The sequence below is a fragment of the Ceratotherium simum genome, chromosome 34, assembly GCF_057802395.1.
Source record: "Ceratotherium simum simum isolate JZ-2026a chromosome 34, ASM5780239v1, whole genome shotgun sequence".
Lineage (NCBI taxonomy): Eukaryota > Metazoa > Chordata > Mammalia > Perissodactyla > Rhinocerotidae > Ceratotherium > Ceratotherium simum.
The window spans coordinates 7,615,292-7,635,389 of record NC_141933.1 but is presented as its reverse complement, the minus strand read 5'-3'; the positions used below and the strand labels follow the sequence as shown (position 1 = coordinate 7,635,389).

At 59.4% G+C, this 20,098-nt stretch overlaps 2 protein-coding genes across 2 annotated transcripts; both read right to left on the bottom strand.

Moving 5' to 3' along the window:
- Positions 1-17: 17 nt before the first annotated feature.
- KCNK7 (potassium two pore domain channel subfamily K member 7) lies at positions 18-3,955 on the bottom strand. Its single transcript, XM_004437607.3, has 3 exons — positions 2,370-3,955; positions 596-994; positions 18-325 (listed from the first exon to the last, which is right to left on the bottom strand). Exons 1-3 carry the CDS (start codon positions 2,686-2,688, stop codon positions 120-122), a joined length of 924 nt encoding a protein of 307 aa, XP_004437664.1. The 5' UTR covers positions 2,689-3,955; the 3' UTR covers positions 18-119.
- Positions 3,956-4,031: 76 nt separating this feature from the next.
- Positions 4,032-20,001, bottom strand: MAP3K11 (mitogen-activated protein kinase kinase kinase 11). The gene is given in 12 exon segments (XM_087422648.1): positions 4,032-4,900; positions 5,532-5,836; positions 5,838-5,934; positions 10,985-11,076; positions 11,165-11,300; positions 11,958-12,071; positions 12,585-12,828; positions 12,968-13,143; positions 13,252-13,400; positions 13,576-13,756; positions 18,080-19,377; positions 19,606-20,001. Coding segments are annotated over 11 exon segments (2,571 nt in total). The 5' UTR covers positions 18,819-19,377; positions 19,606-20,001; the 3' UTR covers positions 4,032-4,562.
- Between the last annotated feature and the right edge of the window lie 97 nt (positions 20,002-20,098).

Sequence of the window (20,098 nt, the reverse complement as noted above, 5' to 3'; positions counted from 1 at the left end):
TTCCCTGAGGTCCCCACATCCACCCCTCCCCTCCCCTCCGCAGAAGCTTTCCCAACCACTCAGCTTCCTCCTCAGGCTGCTCCACCTGAAAGGAGCTCATCTCTATCACCTGACACCCGTCAGCAAGCTGGGGCCTGTTCTGAGGGTGCAGCTGGGGGTGGCAGGGTGCTCAGAGCCAGTTCATCCTGGTCTAGGATGCCACCTTGGTCCTCAGCGGTCAAAGGGCCACTGGATCCAAAGAACTTCACCATGGCACGGACCTGTGGCAGCTCCGCGAATGTCTCCACGGCCAGCAGCATGGCCAGGAGCCCCAGGAGCAAGTAACCTGGGGAGGAGAGGTTGCTAGGGCAGCTCTCAGGGTGCTGATGATGCGCCCCACCCACCTCCCAGCCTGGTGACCCACCCTGGCACCTGGTGCCACTCACAATTCTAACACTGCCACCTGGGTTCTTCCAACTACAACTCCTATACCACACCCTAGGGCAGGGTCCCTCCACCAGTGAGGCTCAGCCTCCCCAATGGTTTATGGGAATTGTAGTCCAGACTCCTCTTCCCTCCTCCTCTCCCCCTCCTGCTCCTTGGCGGCTGGACTCACCGAGAAGTGCAAGCTGGCAGAGGTGGTAAAGCAGTGGATGCAGGCCGTGGCCCCGGCCAGGCAGCAGGTCCCCCAGGCCAATGGTGCTGAGCGAGCTGAAGCAGAAGTAGATGGCCTCCAGCAGGCTGCAGTCGCCCTGCAGGTCCCACAGCACCAGTGCTGGCAGCAGCACAAAGGTACCAGCCACTAGCAGGCCCAGTGCAGCTGCCCGCAGCAGCACAGCCCTGGCTGGCGCCAGCTGCCAGCGGAGGGCTACCCAGGCCCCTGGGCGGCTGAGCAGAGGCAGCAGGCAGTGGCGCAGTGAGGCCACAAGGGCTAGGGAGGCTGGCAGCCCCAGGGCTGCGTAGACCACACAGAAGGCCTTTCCACCTGCCGATAGTGGGGCCATGTGGCCATAACCTGGCAAGGAGAGAGAGAGTGGGCAATGAGCACTTGAGTGGGACGCCTGCTGGGGTCCCCACTTCCCCCAACCTTGCCTCCAGCAGAAGGCTGCCCTCTGGTGGCCGACATTGTTGGAACTGTTTAGGCCTATGTTCTGTCTGGTTCTGCTCCTCATTCACTGGGGGTCTTGGGCAAGTCTCTTAACCTCTCTGGGCCACTCTTTTCTTTTCTGGAAAATGAAAGGATTAAAAGAGACAGTCCTCTCATGCTTCTTGTAGCTGGGACAATTCTGAGAACTACTGTCCTGCCCCAGAGGGAGCCTGGCTTTCTGAGAGATTCCTCAGCTCTGCCCTTGACGGATACTTCCAAATTCACTGGGCAGAGTGCCACCCGCTCTTTCATTCCCCAAAGGTGTATCAAGTCAACGTGTGTGCTAGGCCTTGCGCTGGAATCTGAGTCTGTCCAGGCCCTGCCATTTGGTGGGGGAGGCAGGCGGGAAAATTAGGACACTTGACTTGAAGAGCTACAAGAGATCATGAGAAAGGGCTTCCAAGGCTGGAAAAGCATGTGCAAAGGCAGGGGAGACGAGAGAGCGGGTGTACTGGGAGAACAGGATCAGCCAGTCCAGAGGTTGCAAACTCAGATGCCTAGATGTGAGACAAGAGGGAGTGGTGGGGACCAGGGTGGACTGGGGAGCATGTGCTCTACCCCAAAGGGCAGGCCCTGTTCCACTCCAGCCAGAATGTTACCTTGCAGGGATTCTGGCTCAGTGCAAATAGGTTTCTCGATTTTTCCAAAAGAAGTTGGAAAACAGACTTAAATTTTAAAAAAATTTAGACATAATAAACGATATTTAGATACAAAATAAAAGATATTTAGACACTGCAGGACAAAAAAACCCAAGCTGTGGGTCCCATTGTTTTATTTCTCTGGGCCTTTGCACATGCTGTTCTCTCTGCCAGGGATTCCTTCATCCCTCATCTCTGTACCTTCTTGCCTTGGCTAACATCTCATCAGGACTTCTTCCCTCGGGGCCTTCTCTCACACTCCCTCCCTGAGTTGGTCGTCCTAATCTGTATTCCCTGGGTTCACTCCATTTCCCCACAACCAAGAACCCATCCCACAATATGTTCCCTGCCTCACTTCAGGCCCACAGTGTCTGGGCACCTTCCTGGATCTCAAAGGGTGCCTGGGGGTGGGGCTGGGGAGAGGCCACACTCCTCCTGGCAGCTGAAGTTGAGATACCAGTTGGGGTGTGCTGGTGTGGGGAGCCCCAGCCATGATGTCAGGCCTAATAGGGCCTGGGCTCTGTCTGGCATTTTGGGCTGGGCAAAGGGCTGCACCCCCAGGGACACCAGGAGCCCCCTCCTGCCCAGCTGCCTGGCAGCCTTACCCGTGGTGGTGAGGATGCTGGCAGCGAAGAGCAGGGCCGAGGGCAGATCCCAGTTCCGGGTCTCTGAGCCATTGCCCAGGCTGGAGACCCCATGGGCCTGGGCTGCCAGGGCGGTGCTCAGCAGCTCCTCCAGTGCCCCAGGTGGCAGGCAGGCCCCGTACTCTGCCTGGAAAGTGGCCCTCTCCGCCCTGAGCTTGGCCTGGAGGCGGAGTGCTGGTGGCCCCTCCAGGACCTGGAGCATGGCAGCCCCAAGCCCCAGGGCCAGCAGGTGGGCCACAACCAGTAGCCCATATCGGGCCCAGGGCCTTAGACCCCCCATGGTGTGCTGCCTGGAGTCTCAGGTGCCCTGGGAGCTGGCTGCTCTGATGCAGACACCTGGGAGGGGCGGGGCTGGGAGGAGGTGCTGTGTGGGTGGCTGAAGAGGGAGGGAAGCCTGGGACACAAGCTGGGGTGCGTGTGCACAGGAGGGAGAGGGGGCAGCTCAGGCTTGGAGGTGAGCTGGATCACGCCTCCCAATTTCAGGGGGCAAGACATTATTTGCCCAATTCCCCACAGCTGGGGTGGTGGGGGCGGGGTGGAGGAAGGCGAGGCCCAGAGAGGTAGGTGACTGGCTCAAAATCACACTGCAGTGGCTTATTCAAGGACACGCTCAGTCACACACACTCCATTCATCCACTCCACAGGGGCTTAGATCCCGAGGACGCCAGGGAAGAAGACGGCACACGTCCCTTCCCTCCCGGTGTTCACACAGAAAACCTGTTAGCAGGGGAACATGACAAGTTCACATGGTCATAAGCTCCCTGAAGGAGAGAGTTCTGGGGGCAGGGGAATGTCACCAGGAAGGCTCCCAGTCTAAAGAGTGACATTTCAACTGGAGAACAGAAGAGGCCAGTCAAGGTGGGAAAGAGCATGGGGTGTGAGAGGAATAGGGGGCTGGCTGTGAGGGAGGGAAAGTGGGTAAGGACACACGGCTTGAGGACAAGTGTGGCCCAGGGGACCTGGGGGAGGGGCATTCTGGATGGATGGGTGGCAGCCCGGGCAGGGGCAGTCCTGGACAGATGATGCTCCATTCCGAGTCCTTCCTAAGAACCCTTTGTGCCCCACCCTCTCGAGTCCCCACCCTGCTGAACACTGCCGCCACAGTGGGTCAGGCTGCTGGGGAGCGCGTGGGGGAGGGGGAGCCAGGATTATGACCGCCATAAACCATGGCAGTAAGAGGAGTGGAGCCAGGTGCCAGGGCAGGTCACCCCTCCTGCATCCAGACCATGGGATAAACAAACCCCAAGATGCTGCCCAGAGGGCTGTGGGCTCCTGAGTTCAGCCAGCTGCCTGGGGTAGGAACGGCATGGCCAGGGAAGGTGTCCCAGGGGAGGAGAGGTTGCAGCTGGGACCCTAAAACAAGCAGGGGCCACCCAGCAGCAGGAAGAATCAGGGTAAACAGTCATTTGAAATGGTGGCAAAGGGCTGGCAAGGTAGGGAGAAGGTGGGTGAGGCCAGCGCGTGTAGGTGCCTGACTGAGGCTAGGGGACTTGATCCCAGGAGAGGGGGGTGGTGCGAGGTGTCCCAGCCTAGGCCACCTGCCCATTGTGCTGGGGGCATTCGGTCAGAGTGGTGTGATGGGTGGGATCCCTGGTTGCCTCCAAGAAAGGTGACAGGCTGTGCTTGGGGAGACAGCTTGGGGAGTTTATTTGGCTTCATTGGATCCCGAGGCCGAGGCCTCAACCCTGGCCGGGGCAGCAGGAAGGCACCCAGAGAGCCCCGGCCCCAGATGACCCCCAGGGCAGGGGGGGTCCAGGCACTGAGCCTTGGGGCAGGGGCCACAGTAGCAGGACTTGGTCAAAAGTGCTGGTGACAGCTGAGGCGGCCCCTCTCCCCGGCACCTCCCCTCCTCCCTGCACCACCCCTGGGGGCAATTCCCTGAGACAGGCTCTGGTCCTCCCAACCAGCTGGGTACAGTGTCAGGCCCCAGTGGGGCAGGTAAGTCAGGGGACCCACAGGTTGCAGGTGTGTGGGGGGTGCAGGCCCCCCATCCAGTGTGAAGGCTTCCTGTGCAGTGTAGTGTTCCTGATCCCCAAAGGGGGCGGGGTCCCTGGGGGAAACCAAGGCCGCTATGGATGCTTGCCTGGCTCCTGTTCCAGTGTATGCTGTGGCTCCTTCAGGGCAGCCGGAGCGTGGGGGAGCAGCCCGGCCCACTCAGGGCCCCGCCTCTGGTGCCCATGGGGCCTGGGCACCCATGTCTTTGGTCTGTGCCCTGCAGTCCTGAGGGCCCCCCCGGAAGGGGTTGGCAGGCGGAGAGTCCCAGAAGGGGTCCGAGTCTGGGAACAAGGTCCAGGGTGCCCGGCGGGGCGTAGGCTGTGGCGAGGGCAGGGGCGAAGGCCGTGGCCCGGCTGACACGAAGCTCCATGGGTCGATGCGGCTGCGAAGGGGTGAGGGCCGAGGTCGGCTGATGAGGCCCAGGGGCAGTGAGCGTGGGGTGCCCGGGGTGCCAGGAGCAGAGCGTGATATCCCTGGTGGGGGCAAGACAGTGCTTCCTATGAAGGGTGGGGGAGGGGACACAGGGTCAGGCAGCCACCAACTTCTGGGTGTCCCCAGGTGGCGCTGCCCTGCTCTGGGCCTCAGTTTCCCCATCTGCACAGTGAGCTACTTGACACATAACTTCCATGGCCCTTCGCGCTCCACGGTGCATCTGTTTATTCTGTAGTGGTTACCAGCCAGGCCTCTGGAGCAGCCGGCCAGGGCTTGCACCCCCACTCTGCTCACTCCCACTTACTAGTGGGAGCCCTGACTCCCCTGATCTCTCTGTGCCTTAACTTTCCTCATCTGAGGAACAGGTATGACAGGAATTCCTAGTTCACAGCGTGGTTACAGTTAAATGAGACATCTCTGTAAAACACTAGGGCAGTGCGTGGCACAAGCAACCAGTAAGTGTGCTGTTATTATCGTTGTCACCATTGTTAGTACTAAACTATTATTTCACAACGGACATGGCGCAGCCACACCCCCGGCTACTGAGGGGCTGAACTTAGAACTCAGTTCCCTACATGCACCCCCAGCGCCCTGAGGGCCGGGTCTGTGCCCAGCAGAAATTTGCGGCCCCGCCTTACTGCCCTGCATGTCCCCACCGGCCCCTCCCCTCATGTCACCGCCCAGTAGGCCACTCACCGCGCCTCTCCTCGCGCCGGGGGCTCTTGGCTGACGGCTGGCCCGCGGGGACACCCAGCTCCAGCAGCAGGGGCGCGGGCGTGGGCGGGCCGGGGGCGTCGGGGCTCAGCGGGGAGGCGGGGGCGTCGGGCGTCTTGGGGGAGAAACGGATGAGCGGCGAGGGGGGCGGGTCGGCGGGGGACGGCGTGGGCTGCGGCGTGGGAGGCGTGGGCGGGGGTTCCCCGCGCTCGCGGCCCGGGCCCCCCGGCGGCTGCAGGTCGCGGCCCAGGCCCAGCGAGGCGAGCAGGGCGGTGCCGCGCAGCAGCGCGCTGGATCAGCTTGGGCGTCCCGGAGCCGCTGCCGCGCTCCGCCGGGCCAGGCCGCCGTGGCTCCTCGGGCTCCGGGCTCGGCCGCGGGGGGATACCTGGCGGCGGGGGCGGGCCACAGGTTAGGCCACCTTTGGGCGGGGGCCAAAGGGACCCCTCATTGGCCATGGAATGACTGAGTTCTACTCCCCCCCGAACGCCTTCCCTGACTCGGCTGCTCCCCCAGCCCAGCTCCTCCCTGCCCACCGTGCTTCCCTATCTCTCTCTCACGTATTCTGGCCTTTCGGTAGTGGGGGTGGGGGAAGGGCAGTGCAGGCTGAGGAACCAGGAGGAGCAAAGCCTGGGAGGCAGCCAGGTGACCTGGAGCGAAGATGGACAGGCACGCAAGGAGAGAAAGGGGACCACCAGGAGGCAAGCTGAGGTCAGATCACAGTGGGCCTCAGTGGCCAGGTAGGGGCATCCACAGGGCCCCGGGGACAGGGCTGGCACCATCGACTGGGACCAGAGCCCTATGCCCACATCTTCCTGGCTGGGCATCCCTGGCCCTTCTGCCCGTCTGCCCTCACTCCAGCAGTAGCTTGCACACGGGTCAACTGCAATGTACACAATAGCCCCAAGAGGCATGTAGCTTGCACACGGGTCAACTGCAATGTACACAATAGCCCCAAGAGGCATGTATCACTGTCCCTATTCCAGAAGTGAGGAAACCGAGGCTCAGAGAGGTCAATTATTTGTGCCAGGCTGGAGCTGAATGATTTAAGGGCATTATGTTGTCTGATCCTCAGGCCCCAGGGGTTCCAGGCTCAGAGAGGTTAAGGGCTGGTCTGAGGCTGCACAGCCAGCGAGGAGTGGAGCTTCACTCCAAGCGGGGGTGGGGGTGGGGTGGGGGGTGGGGGAGTGGGGTGGGGTGGGGTGGGGGCAGAGCCTCTGCTCTCCACCACTTGCCACCCAGTCTCTGCTCTGGATTTCAGGTCATTGTGGGCCTAGGGTTGGCCTGACTCCATTCTAGACCACCTGGGCTGGGACTGGGGAACCCATCATTGAGGTGGTAGGGGGTGGTCTGTGATGGCCTTCCACAAACCCCAATCTGGTCAGGTCCTCCTTGGCTCTAGAACCTGCCATGGCTCTCCCCTGCCACTAGGATAAAGTCAAGCTCCTTGGCTGGGCTTTCAAAGCCTTCTCCCTCCTCCCTGGGCCAGGCATTGAGCGGGCCTGCTTGGAGCAGGGCACTGGGCTGGGTGTCCAGAGGAAGAAATGCAAAGCTGGGAAAAGCGAGCTTCTCCTATGAACCAGGACTTGGCTGGGTGGGTGGGTGGGTGGCTGGCGGTGTTCTCAGCTACAACCCTTACCCAGTCTGACGCTTATCCTCCCCCCATCCCCCACCCCATGGCCACTGCCTTATAAAATGCAAATCTGCTAAGGACATGTCTCTGCTTAAAAACTTCCCATCATTTCAGGCCATTCCTGAATTCTTCCTACCTGCTTTTCCAGCTTCATTCACTCACTCATTCAACAAACATCTTTTGACCCCCGTGCTGGGGCTGCACTGGGCTCCACAGACCCAGGGGATGCAGGCCTGGCCCCCCACTGCCGCCCCAGGCCTGTGGCTCTGGCTGTGACTCCCTGGCTCTCAACTGTCTCTGAGTTCCAGCCAGGTTTCTTCTTCCTCAAGTCTGGCGAGCCCCATGCCTGTGCACACTCTATTCCCTCTGCCCAGCACACCTTTCCCACCTCTGCTTACAGTAATCCCTTATTCACCATTCAAGGCCCAGCTAAGATGTCACCTCCTCTGTGAAGCTGTGATATCGTGATTCATAATAAGAAACATATATTTGGTCTTCATCTCATTCCTGGGACAGAGCTCCTAAAACCCTTGGAATTTCCTAAGTGACAGACTGATAAAGGTGAAAGAAGCATCTTTTGTTATTCAGAACAAGCCCCTTTTAACTCTAACTCAGGCCATACCTGAGTTCCTATTAATGAGGCAGCTTTTGAAAAGCCCCTAAGGATGGGGTCTGGTTGCCAGGGGAACCACTGGGGTTGGAACTTTCAGCCCCCACCCTCTTCTAGAGAGGGCCTGAAGACTGATTGAGTTCAATCATCATGGCCAATGATTCGATCAATCAATCATGCCTATGGAATGAAGCTTCCATAGAAACCCTGGTCAAAAGTGTTCAGAGAGGGGCCGGCCCGGTGGCGCAAGCGGTTAAGTGCGCGCGCTCTGCTGCAGCGGCCCGGGGTTCACTGGTTCGGATCCCGGGCGCGCACCGACGCACTGCTTGGCAAGCCATGCTGTGGCGGCGTCCCATATAAAGTGGAGGAAGATGGGCACAGACGTTAGCCCAGGGCCGTCTTCCTCAGCAAAAAAAAAAAAAGAGGAGGATTGGCGGATGTTAGCACAGGGCTGATCTCCTCACAAAAAAAAAAAAAAAAAAAAAGGGTTCAGAGAACTGGGCTGGTGAACACATCCAGGTGCCAGGAGAGTGGTGCACCTGGTGGGGCATGGAAGCTCTGTGGCCCTTCCCACATACCTTGCCCTATGTGTCTCTTCCATCTGGTTGTTCTTGATCTGTATCCTTTATTATAAACCGGTAATCTAGTAAGTAAATTGTTTTCCTAAGTTCTGGGAGCCGTTCTGGCAAACTTTCAAACCTGAAGAGGGGGTCATGGCAACCTCCGACTTATAGGAGGTTGGTCTAAAGCACAGATGACAACCTGGACTTGTGACTGGCATCTGAAGGGGGAGGAGCAGTGTTGTGAGACTGAGCCCTTAACCTGTGGGGCCTGCCGCTAACTCCAGGTCAGAACCGAATTGAATTGTAGGACACCCAGCTGGTGTCAGAGAATTGCTTGGTGCGGGGAAAAATCCCACACATTTGGTGTCAGAAGTGGGGTGAGTAGTGTGTAGAGGAAAACAAGTTTTTTCCTCTTTTCGAAGTCTTCCCAGGGCACTGTTGGTCTCTAACACGTTGATGCCTGGCTCATAAAATGCCTCAGTACATGTTTGATGGAAGAATCCATTCTCATAAGATTATCATTATTACCCCGTTTTACAGGTGAAGAAACTGACAATTTATAGTGAGTTTAAACAGAACAAAGGAAAAACATATTTAAAATAAGCAAGGGAAATGGGACAGAGGGAAGTGAAGATGGAGGTCAATACACGAATTGAGAGTAGAATAAGGTTCCTGTGGTCAATGGCCCGAGAAACTGAGGTTCCGAGAGTGACGTGCCCAAGGTAACTTGGCAAGGATTTTCATTTGCCTCTAAGCTTCCTGGCAGTAAGAGTTGGCAACCCTTTTGTTTAGGAGAAAGTGGCAGAATCACGCTTGACCCAGAGATGAAGGTGAAATCGCTTCCGTGGAGCCTCACGGAGAGGACATGCCCCATGGAGTTAGTGGCTCCAGGGCAAAGCCTCCCAGGGCGGTTTCTGTCAGTGTAGACTGTTTGTACCACCACCATGTAACTCACTGTGACCAGCTCCCCTGGGGCCAGAACATCCAGGCGGGGAGAGGGGGACAGATGGGGCTCCCCAGTGGTGTGGCTTATGCCTGGGACAATCTCATAGGGCCTTCACTCTTTGATTCTCAGCCAGGCTTCTGACTCTGTGCGAGGCTGGGAGGTCAAGGTCACGTACTCTCATGGCCCCAAGATGGTGACTGGAGTGTGGGATTGTGCTAGGGGAACCAAGTGCTCAGCCAGCTCACGGGCCGGGGCACGTGACGTCCTTTCAGGTAGGGGGGCAAGCGTGAGAAGGATGTAGCCCAGACCCTGTGTCCCTGTCCCTGGTTGTTCAGGGAGACAAGGCCAAAGGGATCTGAAGACCATGGTCAGGGGCTGCTTCAGCCTACACACCTGGGTTGACAGAACCTCAAGTTCTCCATTGACCTTTCTGACCTGGTACCTTCTAAAGCAGGTGAATCCAGGCAGCCCCCCTGGCCTTCCAATTCTCAGTTCAGTCCCTGCAGCACAGCTAGCCTGGGGCAGTGCCACCGCTGGGGCAGCAAATGGTGCAGCAGACGGGGGTCCAGGGCCTGCCTCTGGAGTTAGACCTGGGTTCCAGTCCCGGCTCTGCTCTGTGCCCTACATCAAACCACTTAATCTCTCCATGCCTCGGCTTCCTCCTCCATAAAGTGCAGCTAACAATGATACCCACCTCGCAGCATTGCCTGGCATGTAGGAGGGACCTAATAAATGTTAGCTGTTGTTACTACTATTGAATGCAGCTCACGTAACGGCAGAGGTGATGGCCTGGGTGGGCTGAGAGGAGTGCAGTTCAACTGTTTGCTGAATAGGATTCTAGTCTGATGGCAGCTAAGCCGGGTCCTGTATTCTGGCTGGGAGAAGCAGGTATGGCTGGGGACTCTAAGGGAGCCACAGGCAAGGGAGGCCGCGCTTTTCTAGCCCTCCCCAATGCTGGGCAGAGCTGAGCTGAGCCCTCATCCCTCTGACACGGGAGCCCCGCTCTCTCCCGGACCTCCTAGGTTCCAGGCAGCTTGTGTGTGAGAAACCCTTTCTTCAAGTGAGCTTCCCTTTCCGAGGAAGCTTGCTATGAGCATAGGAGCCAAAGTCTCTCTGGTTCAAATCCTTAGCTGGGGCCTTTAGTAGATTATTTCACCTCTCGGAGCCTCAGCGTCCTCATCTCTAAATGGGGATGATAACACACCTCCCTCACAGGCTTGTCGCTTGGATGGAGTGCCTGGCACATAGTCAGTGCTGGTATCATCGTGGAGCACAGAAAAGCCCAGAACTGCCCCAGGTGCAGTGAGGATGGGCCTGGGATCCCCGCCTGCTCAGCTTTCTTATCCTCTTCTCCACCCACGGGCTCCCCAAAAGAGACTCTGAGAAGCACAATGTGGCATAGCCACTTGGCTGGCTCCACCCCACAGGGGCAGTTTCCTTTCCTCCCTAGAGCCTGCTGAGGGCACAGTGGCTGCCACAGGGCAGGAAAGAGCCCTCTTGCAGGCCTGAACAGGGGGACCAGACCTTGGGCCCTGGGAGGACTGGGCTATATCCAGCTCAGTCGTGGGCCTATGGGTCAGACCTGGATTCTAGAAACAGTCTGCCTGCCTGCTGGCTTTTTGTAGCCTCCCCATAGTACCCACAGGAGTGCAGCAAGAGCCTGCTGCGGGGAGACAGGCCACTCACCGTTGAGGGTTGGGGGTGTGGAAGGAGATCCTAAGGGGGATGAGTCGTCTGAATCCAGGTACCACGTGGCTTCGTCCATGCGGGACCTTCTCCTGGGGAGGGGAAGGCAGTTGTGCTCTGTGAATCTCAGGACTGTTGGGAAGCAGATTACACCGGGGTGCAGGGCACTCAGGCACTCACCTCCCATTCTGGGCTTCCCCAGGCTTGGGGGAACTGGGACCCCAGGCCCAGCATGCTCGCCGCTCTCCATTGCTTGAGTCCTCCAGACGTCGGGGAGACTGGCGGCCCCACGCCTGGCCTGATTCTGCAGGCTCCACTGTAAGGGGAAAACCGGTAGAATCTGAGCAGAGGTCAAGAACGCTGATCCCTGTTCTCCCATCATGAGAGTCAGGCTCCAGGGGCAACTTAGAGGATGGGGGAGCAGGCTGGGCCCCATACCATTCCCAGGGTGGGCTCTGGGCCACAGAGAACTAAACAGAACTGGGCCCGGAGAGATGGGTTTTGGTCCTGGGGCTGGCCATGGGGTGGGACATCTCATCTAGTCCTTCAGTTGGCATTTGCTGCTCAGTTGTTAGTATAGCCACCGAGGCAAACTGCCTGGGTTTGAATTCTGGCTCTGCCACTTATTAGCTACGTGACGTTAGGCAAGTTATTTTTTTCATTTTTCTCATATATAAAACTTAGATAATAATACTAATGATGGCTACCTCACAAGGTTGTTGTGAGGAGCTAAGTTAATATTAGCAAAGCATTTAGGAAAATGAGTAGTACATAGTGGCATACAGTTGTTTGACTAAAAAAATTAGTAAAATAAATGCTGCTTGGGGAACTGAGAGGTACCAGTCTAGACGGATAGGGGAGGGAGCCTGGGGGCAGGGAGGAAGAGGAGGAGACAGTGGGTGGGATCCATCTCCAAAGACAAGGTTTGACAGAAGGATGGGGGAGGAAGGCATGGGGAGGCAAGGTTTCTTACACTGGATGGCGCGGAACCGGGGGAAGGTGGGTGAGTCCCCAGCGCCGACCTCGAAGACGTTTCTCCTCCTGTCCAGGCCGGGGGAGGCTTGCACGGTGATGCGGTGTTTGAAGTCTGGGGTTGAGGGGGAAGAAGGGTGCAGGTTTGTGGTGAAGGAGAGCGAGGATCCCAACCAGGATCCCAACCCGCAGGGCCCTCGGCCGGCTCCCCGGCCACACAGGCAGGGCAGGGACTGGGCCTGGCACGGTGGCTGTGTGACTGGGGCCAGGCTCAGTGCCTTCCTGGGCCGCAGGTTCTCGGTAATGAAAGCGGACCGCCTGGACTCCACCACCCGGAGGAGCGCGGCAGAGCTGGAGATTCCCGGGAGCCAGCCTGCCCTGCCCCCTGGGCCTTCCCAGAACTTTCATGAGCCCCGCCCCTTCCCGGCCGCAGCCACTCCCAGGCCGACTTGCAAATATTTCCGCCAGCACCCGCCCACAGGGAGAAAACACACGCTTAGTCCCGCCCCTTCCAGCCTTCAGCTCACCAACGCCCTAAACCAATCCCCGTGCGGCCGGCACACACGCCCGACCCCGCCCCTCCGCCGTACAGCCAATGGCGAGCGGCGTGGTGGGACCCGCCCCTTACCGAGGGGCATGCTGATACGCTCGCCGCCGTCGCGCGCGCGGAGCTTGCTGCGCTTGAAGGTGCCGCGGCGGCGGCGCACGTGCGGCCGCTCGCGGTCTACCTGCTGCAGCAGCAGTGTCAGCTCGCGCTCGAACACCTCCAGCTCCCACTGAGCCAGCAGGTGCTCGCGCCGCCGCAGCTGCTCCGCCTGTGACCGCTGCTCACGCGCCGCGCGGGTCAGCTCCTCCTCGCGGCTCAGTAGTTCCTGTGCCCGGGACAGAGAAAGGCGGTGGGGTCAGCCGGGTACCAACCCTGGCGCCCGCCCCCACTCTCTGCTCCACGGAGACGAGGGAGACATTCCTTCTCGGAGTCTCCTTCCAACCTGAGACCCCGACACCTCCCACCTTTTCCTTGGCCCGCAGCTCATCGAAGAGGCCTTGGATCTCGCGCTTCCAGCCTTCCTGCATGGAATGGAAGGAGTCCCGCGGCATTTCCCGCAGGACCTGTGCCTCTAGCGCCTCCAACTGCTGCAGGATGGAAGCGAAGTCGGGCCTGCGGTGGAGGTCCTGCGCCCAGCAGTCTGGGGACATGAAGTGGAGAGGAGACAGAAGAAGGAGTCTGTGGGTGGATGTGTCCAGGACCAAGGAGCTCTGCCCCTCACCCTCACCCTCCCGCCCCATCCCCTTACCGGCCATGAGCTGTGCGAAGGGCTCAGGGCAGGTGGATGGGATGGGCAGTGTGAGCTTGTTAACCGCCACTCCGTAGGCCACAGCAAGGCAGTCGATGCCACGGTAGGGCACCTCCCCGGTTAGCAATTCCCACAGCAGCACCCCAAAGCTGTGGGCGAGACAAAGGGTCTGTGTCCCCTCCTCTACTCACTCATTGCCATTTCACCCTGAAGTGACCAGGAACTAAAAAGTTTGGGTCCCTCCCTCTCTGCCCAGCCCTGGATTTTGGCAGCCCCCTCTGCAGCCCTGTAGCTGGCCCTGTCCAGCCTCTACCCAGGCCGCACCTCCAGACATCGCTGCCCTTAGAGAAGGTGGAGGCCTTGATGACCTCGGGAGCCATCCAGGCATAGGTGCCCGCAGCACTCATTTGTGTGGTTTTGTGCCACTCACGGGCCAGGCCGAAGTCCGTGATCTTCAGGGTCTTGTGCTCCATGTTGTCACCCTCAATGGGCTGTAGCAGCAGAACTGGGAAAGAGGAGGGCAGGACTGTGGGTGCTCCAGGCTCAAGTGGTGGGGACAAGGGAGGAGCTGGGAGCAAACTGTCATCCGACAGACATCCTGGCTGGGCACTGGGGGCACCGAGGTGATCTTGCCCTGCAGAGCTCACAGCTGGGTTTGGGGTAGAATAAGACAAAAATAAAAATGCCGGGAATCATTTACAGGGGGGTAACTAGAGGCCAGACCTTTTACGCTCAGCTCTAGCACCCACAAAACCAAATCTGTAAGGTAGACATCATTATCCCCATTTTACAGATAAGAAAACTGAGCAGGGAAATGACTTGGCCAAGGTCCTATGCAAACAAAGCAAAGATCCCAACCTGGTCTGTGTGGTTCCAAAGCCAGCCCTGTAACTTTTCCCTAATACCACAGTGAATAGAAACTGACAATATGGCAGCCTCTCAGCCTTTGTGGCTCTGATTTCAAGAGAAACCCGTGTCTTGTCATTATGCTGAGGCAAGAGTGTGAATCAGAACCTCCCTTGGTGGGGAGCAGGAGGGAACCCCTGGCAAGAAAGGAGGCCCAGCAGGCACCACAGGCCCCCAGCATCCATATTGCACCGTAGCCAGTGCAGCCACTTCCAGGGGAGAGAAAGACTCCAAGATATAACTACTGATGCCGTTGGATGGAGGAGAAAGGGAAAGGCTAAGGAAGTGATGGGTCTTGGCCAGAAAGGAGGAGCTTGGGGCAAATGTAGGAGGGGATGGTCAGACTTGGCAGGGGCTCATGGCTTCAACCCAAATGGGGCCACCAGGCTCTGTACAGAGAGAAGCAGCAACTTGCAGATCTCTCAAGACAAACATGGCTCAAATGAGAGAAGTGTTAGAGGAATAGAAAAAGGACGAAGTCAGAGAATCACCAAGGGTCTGAAGGGGCCTCTCTGCTTTCCTGGTTAGAGCCGACTGCATCATAGAGAACTGACATCCAGGCCAACTATGTTTCTGAACACGTGTGGTCTCCGGGCACACTTCTCAGCAATCCTGCCCAGGTGACTGCACCATAATGGGGCAGCACAGGGTAGTGGGGGTGGGGCAGAGAGGATGTGCACCTAACTCAGCCTGGTGAGTCAGGGAAGACTTCTCACAGGAGGCGGCGGAACCAGGGTATTCACTTTTCCAGGCCAAAAGCCACAACCCCTGATCCTGCTGCTGGCCAAGCTCTCTGGGCCTCTTGGGGGCATCTGGCACTGCTGTCCAACCCCTCCCTGCTGTCCTTGGCTGCCGGGGCCTCTGGCTGCTTGTGCTGTTTCCTCCAGGGCCTCCCCACCCTCAGCCTTTTCAATGCTCTCACGGCCTGGCCTCTCCTCCTCTGCCCACTGCCCCCGGGCTGTCTCAGCCTCTCCCAGGTGCCAGCTGCCCCCTCCCCATTGGCACCTCGCACGTTTGGAGCTCTAGGCTGGACATCAATTCAGCTGCCCAACAGCTGCCCTGTGCCCTGGACAACCACCTTCACCATCCCACCGTGCCTGACAAATCTTCCTGCAATTTCTCCTAATTCAGAGAACGGTCCTGCCTCCATCCTCTCCTCTGAGCCAGACTCGGGCTGCGTTCTGAACAGTTCATAAAGCCGAGGATGACAACAAAACCCACCTCAGAGGGTCATGAGTAGTAAACAAGATGACACTGTCTAAAATCTCAGCACAGGTCTGACATCTGGCCTGAGTATGTACCAAATCCTAGTGGTCCTGAAGATTCTGCCGCTGACATCTCTCGTGTCAACTCTCTCCTCTCCATCCTCTATCACAACTTACTTCTAACTTCACAACGGCCTCCAGCCTGGCTACTGGAGGCTCCGAACTGAACCATTTAGCAAGCCCTACATTGCTTCCAATGTCATTCCAAAGAACCACAGCAGGCTGGGGACAGGTGGCTGGAAAGAGACCAGGCAGAGGGGTCTGTGTGCTGGAGTCGGGGAGGGACTCCTGCCTCCTCTGGTGCCAGGACCCACCCATCCTCTTGAAGACCAACCCTTGCTGCTTCCTGGCTGGGTCTCTAGCCACTTGTGGTACCTCACAGGCTAGAGAAGCCCTTTCTGCACCACTATCTCAGGCTGGGATGCCAGTCTCCCCCTTTCAGTCGGGTAATCTGAGGCCCAGGGAGGGACAGCAACTCACCCCAAGCCTCAGGACTGGTGGCCTTTCTGCCACCTCCTGTCCCCAGCTCGATCTGACACCTGTGAAACCTCATCCTCACATCCACGTCCCCCCTTGTTTTTCCAAGTGCCTCGAATTTGTCCCAACCCAAGATGCTCTTCTGGTGTCTGATGCAGACTTTGGGATCGGGGCGGTGAGGGGCCACCCAGAGGAGATGGGGCTAGAGATCCCCAGGCTCCAAGCTCCCCCTTAGGGCTCCCTGGCCTGTGAAAGGGACCAGGTCCCCCATCCCCCTCCCCTGGCTGGCTTCTGCAGGGCCTGGGAGTGGCTTAGGCTACTCACACCTCTTCCGCTTCCCTGCCATGGTCCCTACTTCTCCTTTCTGGGAGGCCTGGGCCAGGTCTCCAACTGGGGGGGGTCCTTTGGGGGGAGAATTGAGGGAGGTCAGGCCCAGGCCGGGCTGGCTGGTCAGTCCTGTGACTCGTGGGCCTGGAGAATTCCCCCTCCTCTCCCCACCAGGCTTCCTCACAAGGCCCCCATTGTCCAGGAAAATCACGCCATTGTTTCCTGCCTGCGCCCCCCCAGCCCAGGGACTCCCCCCACCAATCCCGCAGACGGCACCCCGGGCCTAGGACTGGGGTCTGCGAGGTGGGAGGCCAGGCTTAGGGGGGCTGAGGGCACCTTGCCTGCCCTTCACCACCAGCCAGACTCTGGGAGGGAAGCAGGGGAACTGGGGGGAGTGGGGGTGCAATCCCTGGCTCCTTCCTCTCCTACAAACCCCCCACCCCCAGCTCTTTCCTCCCCTGCAGGCAGCTGGGCTGGGGAGGGAGCAGAGGCTGGAGCAGGGGCAGGAAGCCGGCTCAGGGGCAGCAGGAAACGCAGGAAGCAGTGGGGAGGGTGGGGAGCAGGGGCCTGGGCTATTGTTCCATTTTCTCTGGAAAGAAAACTAGAGGAAAAACAGAAAACGGAGTCCCCTCCCCCCGGGCCTTCGGGGAATCCCCCTCAGGCTGGGGCAGGGAGTGGGGGTCCCTAGACGGCTAGGGCCCAAGAGTGAGGCTGAGGCTGGAAACTGTCCCTTACTGTGGGTGAGAGGAGTGAGGGGGTGGCTGGCAGGCCTCCCTCGGCCCCTCCAGCCCTAACATTGATGTGGATGGCATTGGGTCCTGGTGTTCTGCTCCCCCCAGCCCCTTGTCCACAGATAGCCCAGGCTAGGAGACTCAAAATATCCATGCTCACCCCTCCAAGAGCCGCCCATGCCCCTCCTATAACCCCACTGGCCCCTCTTGCACTTGCTTTTGCTCTATCGCCTGCACCCTGGGCCCCAGCAGGCCCAGCCCGTGTCCCCACTGCTGTGCTGGGGCCTGCCTCCTCGCCTTCGCCCTTGTCAGGCCCTGCCAACAACTGGGGGCCTCTCTGAACACTGCCTGCTTTTGGCCTGGTACGAAGCTTGCCTGCTACAGGAAGCCCTCTGAACCTGTCCCTCGCTTGTCTCGGGCCCATGCTGGGCAGCTGCACGGCCTGAAATGGCGGGAGATGGAGTGCCTGGCTGCTCCAGTCTCCTTCAGCCCCACCACGCCTACCCCAAGTGCTGATGCCAGGTGAGGCCCTTTTGGTGATCCAGCCCTCAGATGTCCACACCCATGGCTGAAGACCCACTGCGTGCCAGGCATCGGATGCCAGGGCTTGCCTAGTCCATTAAGCCACTTCACCCTCCCAGTCACTCCCTTTTCACAGAGTCTGAAATTGAGGCTCTCAGTTGAAATAACCAGCTAGAGGTCATGCACCCAGGGGAGGGGTGGGGCCAGAATTCTAGCCCTGGCCCCAGCTTTGACCACCACGGGGGGCTGTCCCCTCTGAGACATCTGTTCCAGAGAAGCTGCCCACCACAGGTGGAGGGGAGAACAGGGCACCAACAGCACAAGCGTGAACGGCAGGGGAGGGGAGATGAAGAATGCCAGCACCCAGCATTCTACTTCCCTGAGGTGGTGGCCATGACAAGGCAGGATGCTTATGGCCCCTCTGAGAGATCCCAACTTTCTAACTTGGCAGCTGTAAGCTGAGGTCAAGGACTCCTCCTGGGGCTGGGGCACAAAGGACCCTCACAAAGGCAAGAGCTCAGCTCAGGTGGGCTCAGCTGAGTTGGCAGTAGGCGTGTGCCTGGGCCATACCACCCTCCAACCACACTCCCCAAAACTCACTGTTGTTGGACTTGAGGTCTCGGTGGATGACAGGCACCAGGGCCTCGCAGTGCAGGTAGTGCATCCCACGGGCAATTTGCACAGCCCAGTTGACCAGCACGTGGGGGGGCACACGCCGCCCTGCCAGGGCACGGCTGAGGGGCCCACCGGCCGCGTACTCCATCACCAGGCACAGGTTGGGCTCCTCCAAGCACACGGCCTTGAGGGCGATGATGTTGGGGTGTGCCAGCATGGCAAAAAGCCGGGCCTCCTGGCGCACACTCTCAGCTGTCACACTGATGTCCTCATCGGGGTCCTGACGAGCTGCCTTCACAGCCACCAGCTCACCTCGCCAGCTGCCGCGGTAGACCTTGCCGAAGCCACCGATGCCGATCACCTCCTCCAGGCGCAGCTCCTGGAAGCTGGCCACCTCGCAGGGGGGCGGGCCGCCGCCCCGAGACACATAGTTGGATGGAAAGATGCCCACCTGGCCGCCCACCTGGCCCGCCCACCAGCCCTCATCGCCTGAGATAGCTGCATCCCGGGATAGCACCTCCACACGGTCGCCTTTCCGCAGGGCCAGCTCATCCTGCCCACTCGGCTCATAGTCGAACAGGGCTGTCCACACAGGGTTGGCATAAGCCGCTGCCTTTGGGGACCCCTCTGGCCAGCCTCCACCGCCACCCCCACCACCCCCACTGCCACTGCTGTTCCATGACCCCAGCGGGCTCTTGAGGAAGAGGTTCTTCAAGGGCTCCATGGCTGGGAGCCGGCGTTGGGGCGTGTGGGGGACCTTCCCTGGGTGTCCCTGGTCCCCACCCCTGCTGGCTGCCAAGGCCCTAGTCCCGGAACCTGGGCATCCGGGCCCTGGCCCTCAGCCCCAGACCCACGCCTCTCTGGGGAACCAGGAGTGTCGCTTCCTGGCCCCCCGCATCTCGCGCTTCTAGGGGAGAGCGACCCAGGGCAGTGTAGTCAGGCTCCCGGGGTAGGACCCGGGGGCCTCCGGCGTCTCACCATGGCCGGCTCGGAGGGACCCGGGCGTCCCTCAGTTCTGGAGCAGTCCTGGGAGCCTGTCTCCTGCACCCACCAAATGTAAGCTGCAGCCAGCGAGGGGCAGCGCCTGGACTCCGCTTGGGTCTTTTTGCGCAGGGGGTGGCTGGAGTGTTCCTAGTTGGGCTGAGCTGCCTCTTCCCGGCCGGCTCCCGCAGCCCAACGGCTCCAACCCAGTTCCCTTCTTCCTCCTCCCTTTGTACTTTGGCCCCGGGGGCGGGAGGCAGAGGTGGAGGGTGGAGTTTCACTTTTTTCCGCTCTTCTCCCTCCTGCAGGAAACAGCATCAGATGACGCGGGCGGGTCGCACCGCTCCCCACCCAGAGGCTGCAGGCGGCTGGGCCGGGGAGTTCCCGGGTAGGCAGGCGTAGAGGGGCAGAACGAGGGGAAGGGTAGGCCCGACGCCCCATCATGGCAGGTTTAGGGTCAAGGTTGGTCTCTGCTAAGGACGGGCCATCCCCGCCCTCTGCATCCGCATCAGCAAAATGGGGTCAAGAACCTGGTTTGGGAGTGGGGCAAACTTGAGTCTGCTCTTGGCTACGAAGTTGCAGGACTGTGTGCCCCATCCTCTCTGCGCCTCATGCTCTTCATATCTGAAATACGGACCAGAAGCTCCGCTTTGCAGAGCTAGTGGGATGGGGGAGGGGCAGATGCGAGGAGGAAGAAACTGGCTGCACCTCAAGGTCTTGGAAGGGGTTGTCTAAGGCTCTCCTCACTTGGGAAACAATCCACTTCTTCATGACCCTTCCCCGGTGGGCAGAAACCTGAGACTGTTGTCCCGAAATCTGCCCAGTGATTGGATTCAGAACAGCTAAGTCGCCCTCACAACCGCTGGTTTAGCCCCAAGCGCCTTGAGCCTGTCACTTTAAGAAAAACGACGCTATCCTATTTCGACTATTCCTGCCTGTTCTGGAGGGTCTCTCCCCACCCCGCCCGCCCCACTCTAGGTCTGAGTTCTGACCCGGAAGTAGAGGCCGCTCGGGCCGAGAGAC

Coding starts and splice junctions, on each gene's coding strand:
- KCNK7 (XM_004437607.3), bottom strand. CDS start 2,688: ATGGGGGGTCTAAGGCCCTGGGCCCGATATGGGCTACTGGTTGTGGCC. Junction 995..2,369: donor CAGCATCCTCACCACCACGG/GTAAGGCTGCCA, acceptor TCTCCTTGCCAG/GTTATGGCCACATGGCCCCA. Junction 326..595: donor CTGCCAGCTTGCACTTCTCG/GTGAGTCCAGCC, acceptor TCTCCTCCCCAG/GTTACTTGCTCCTGGGGCTC.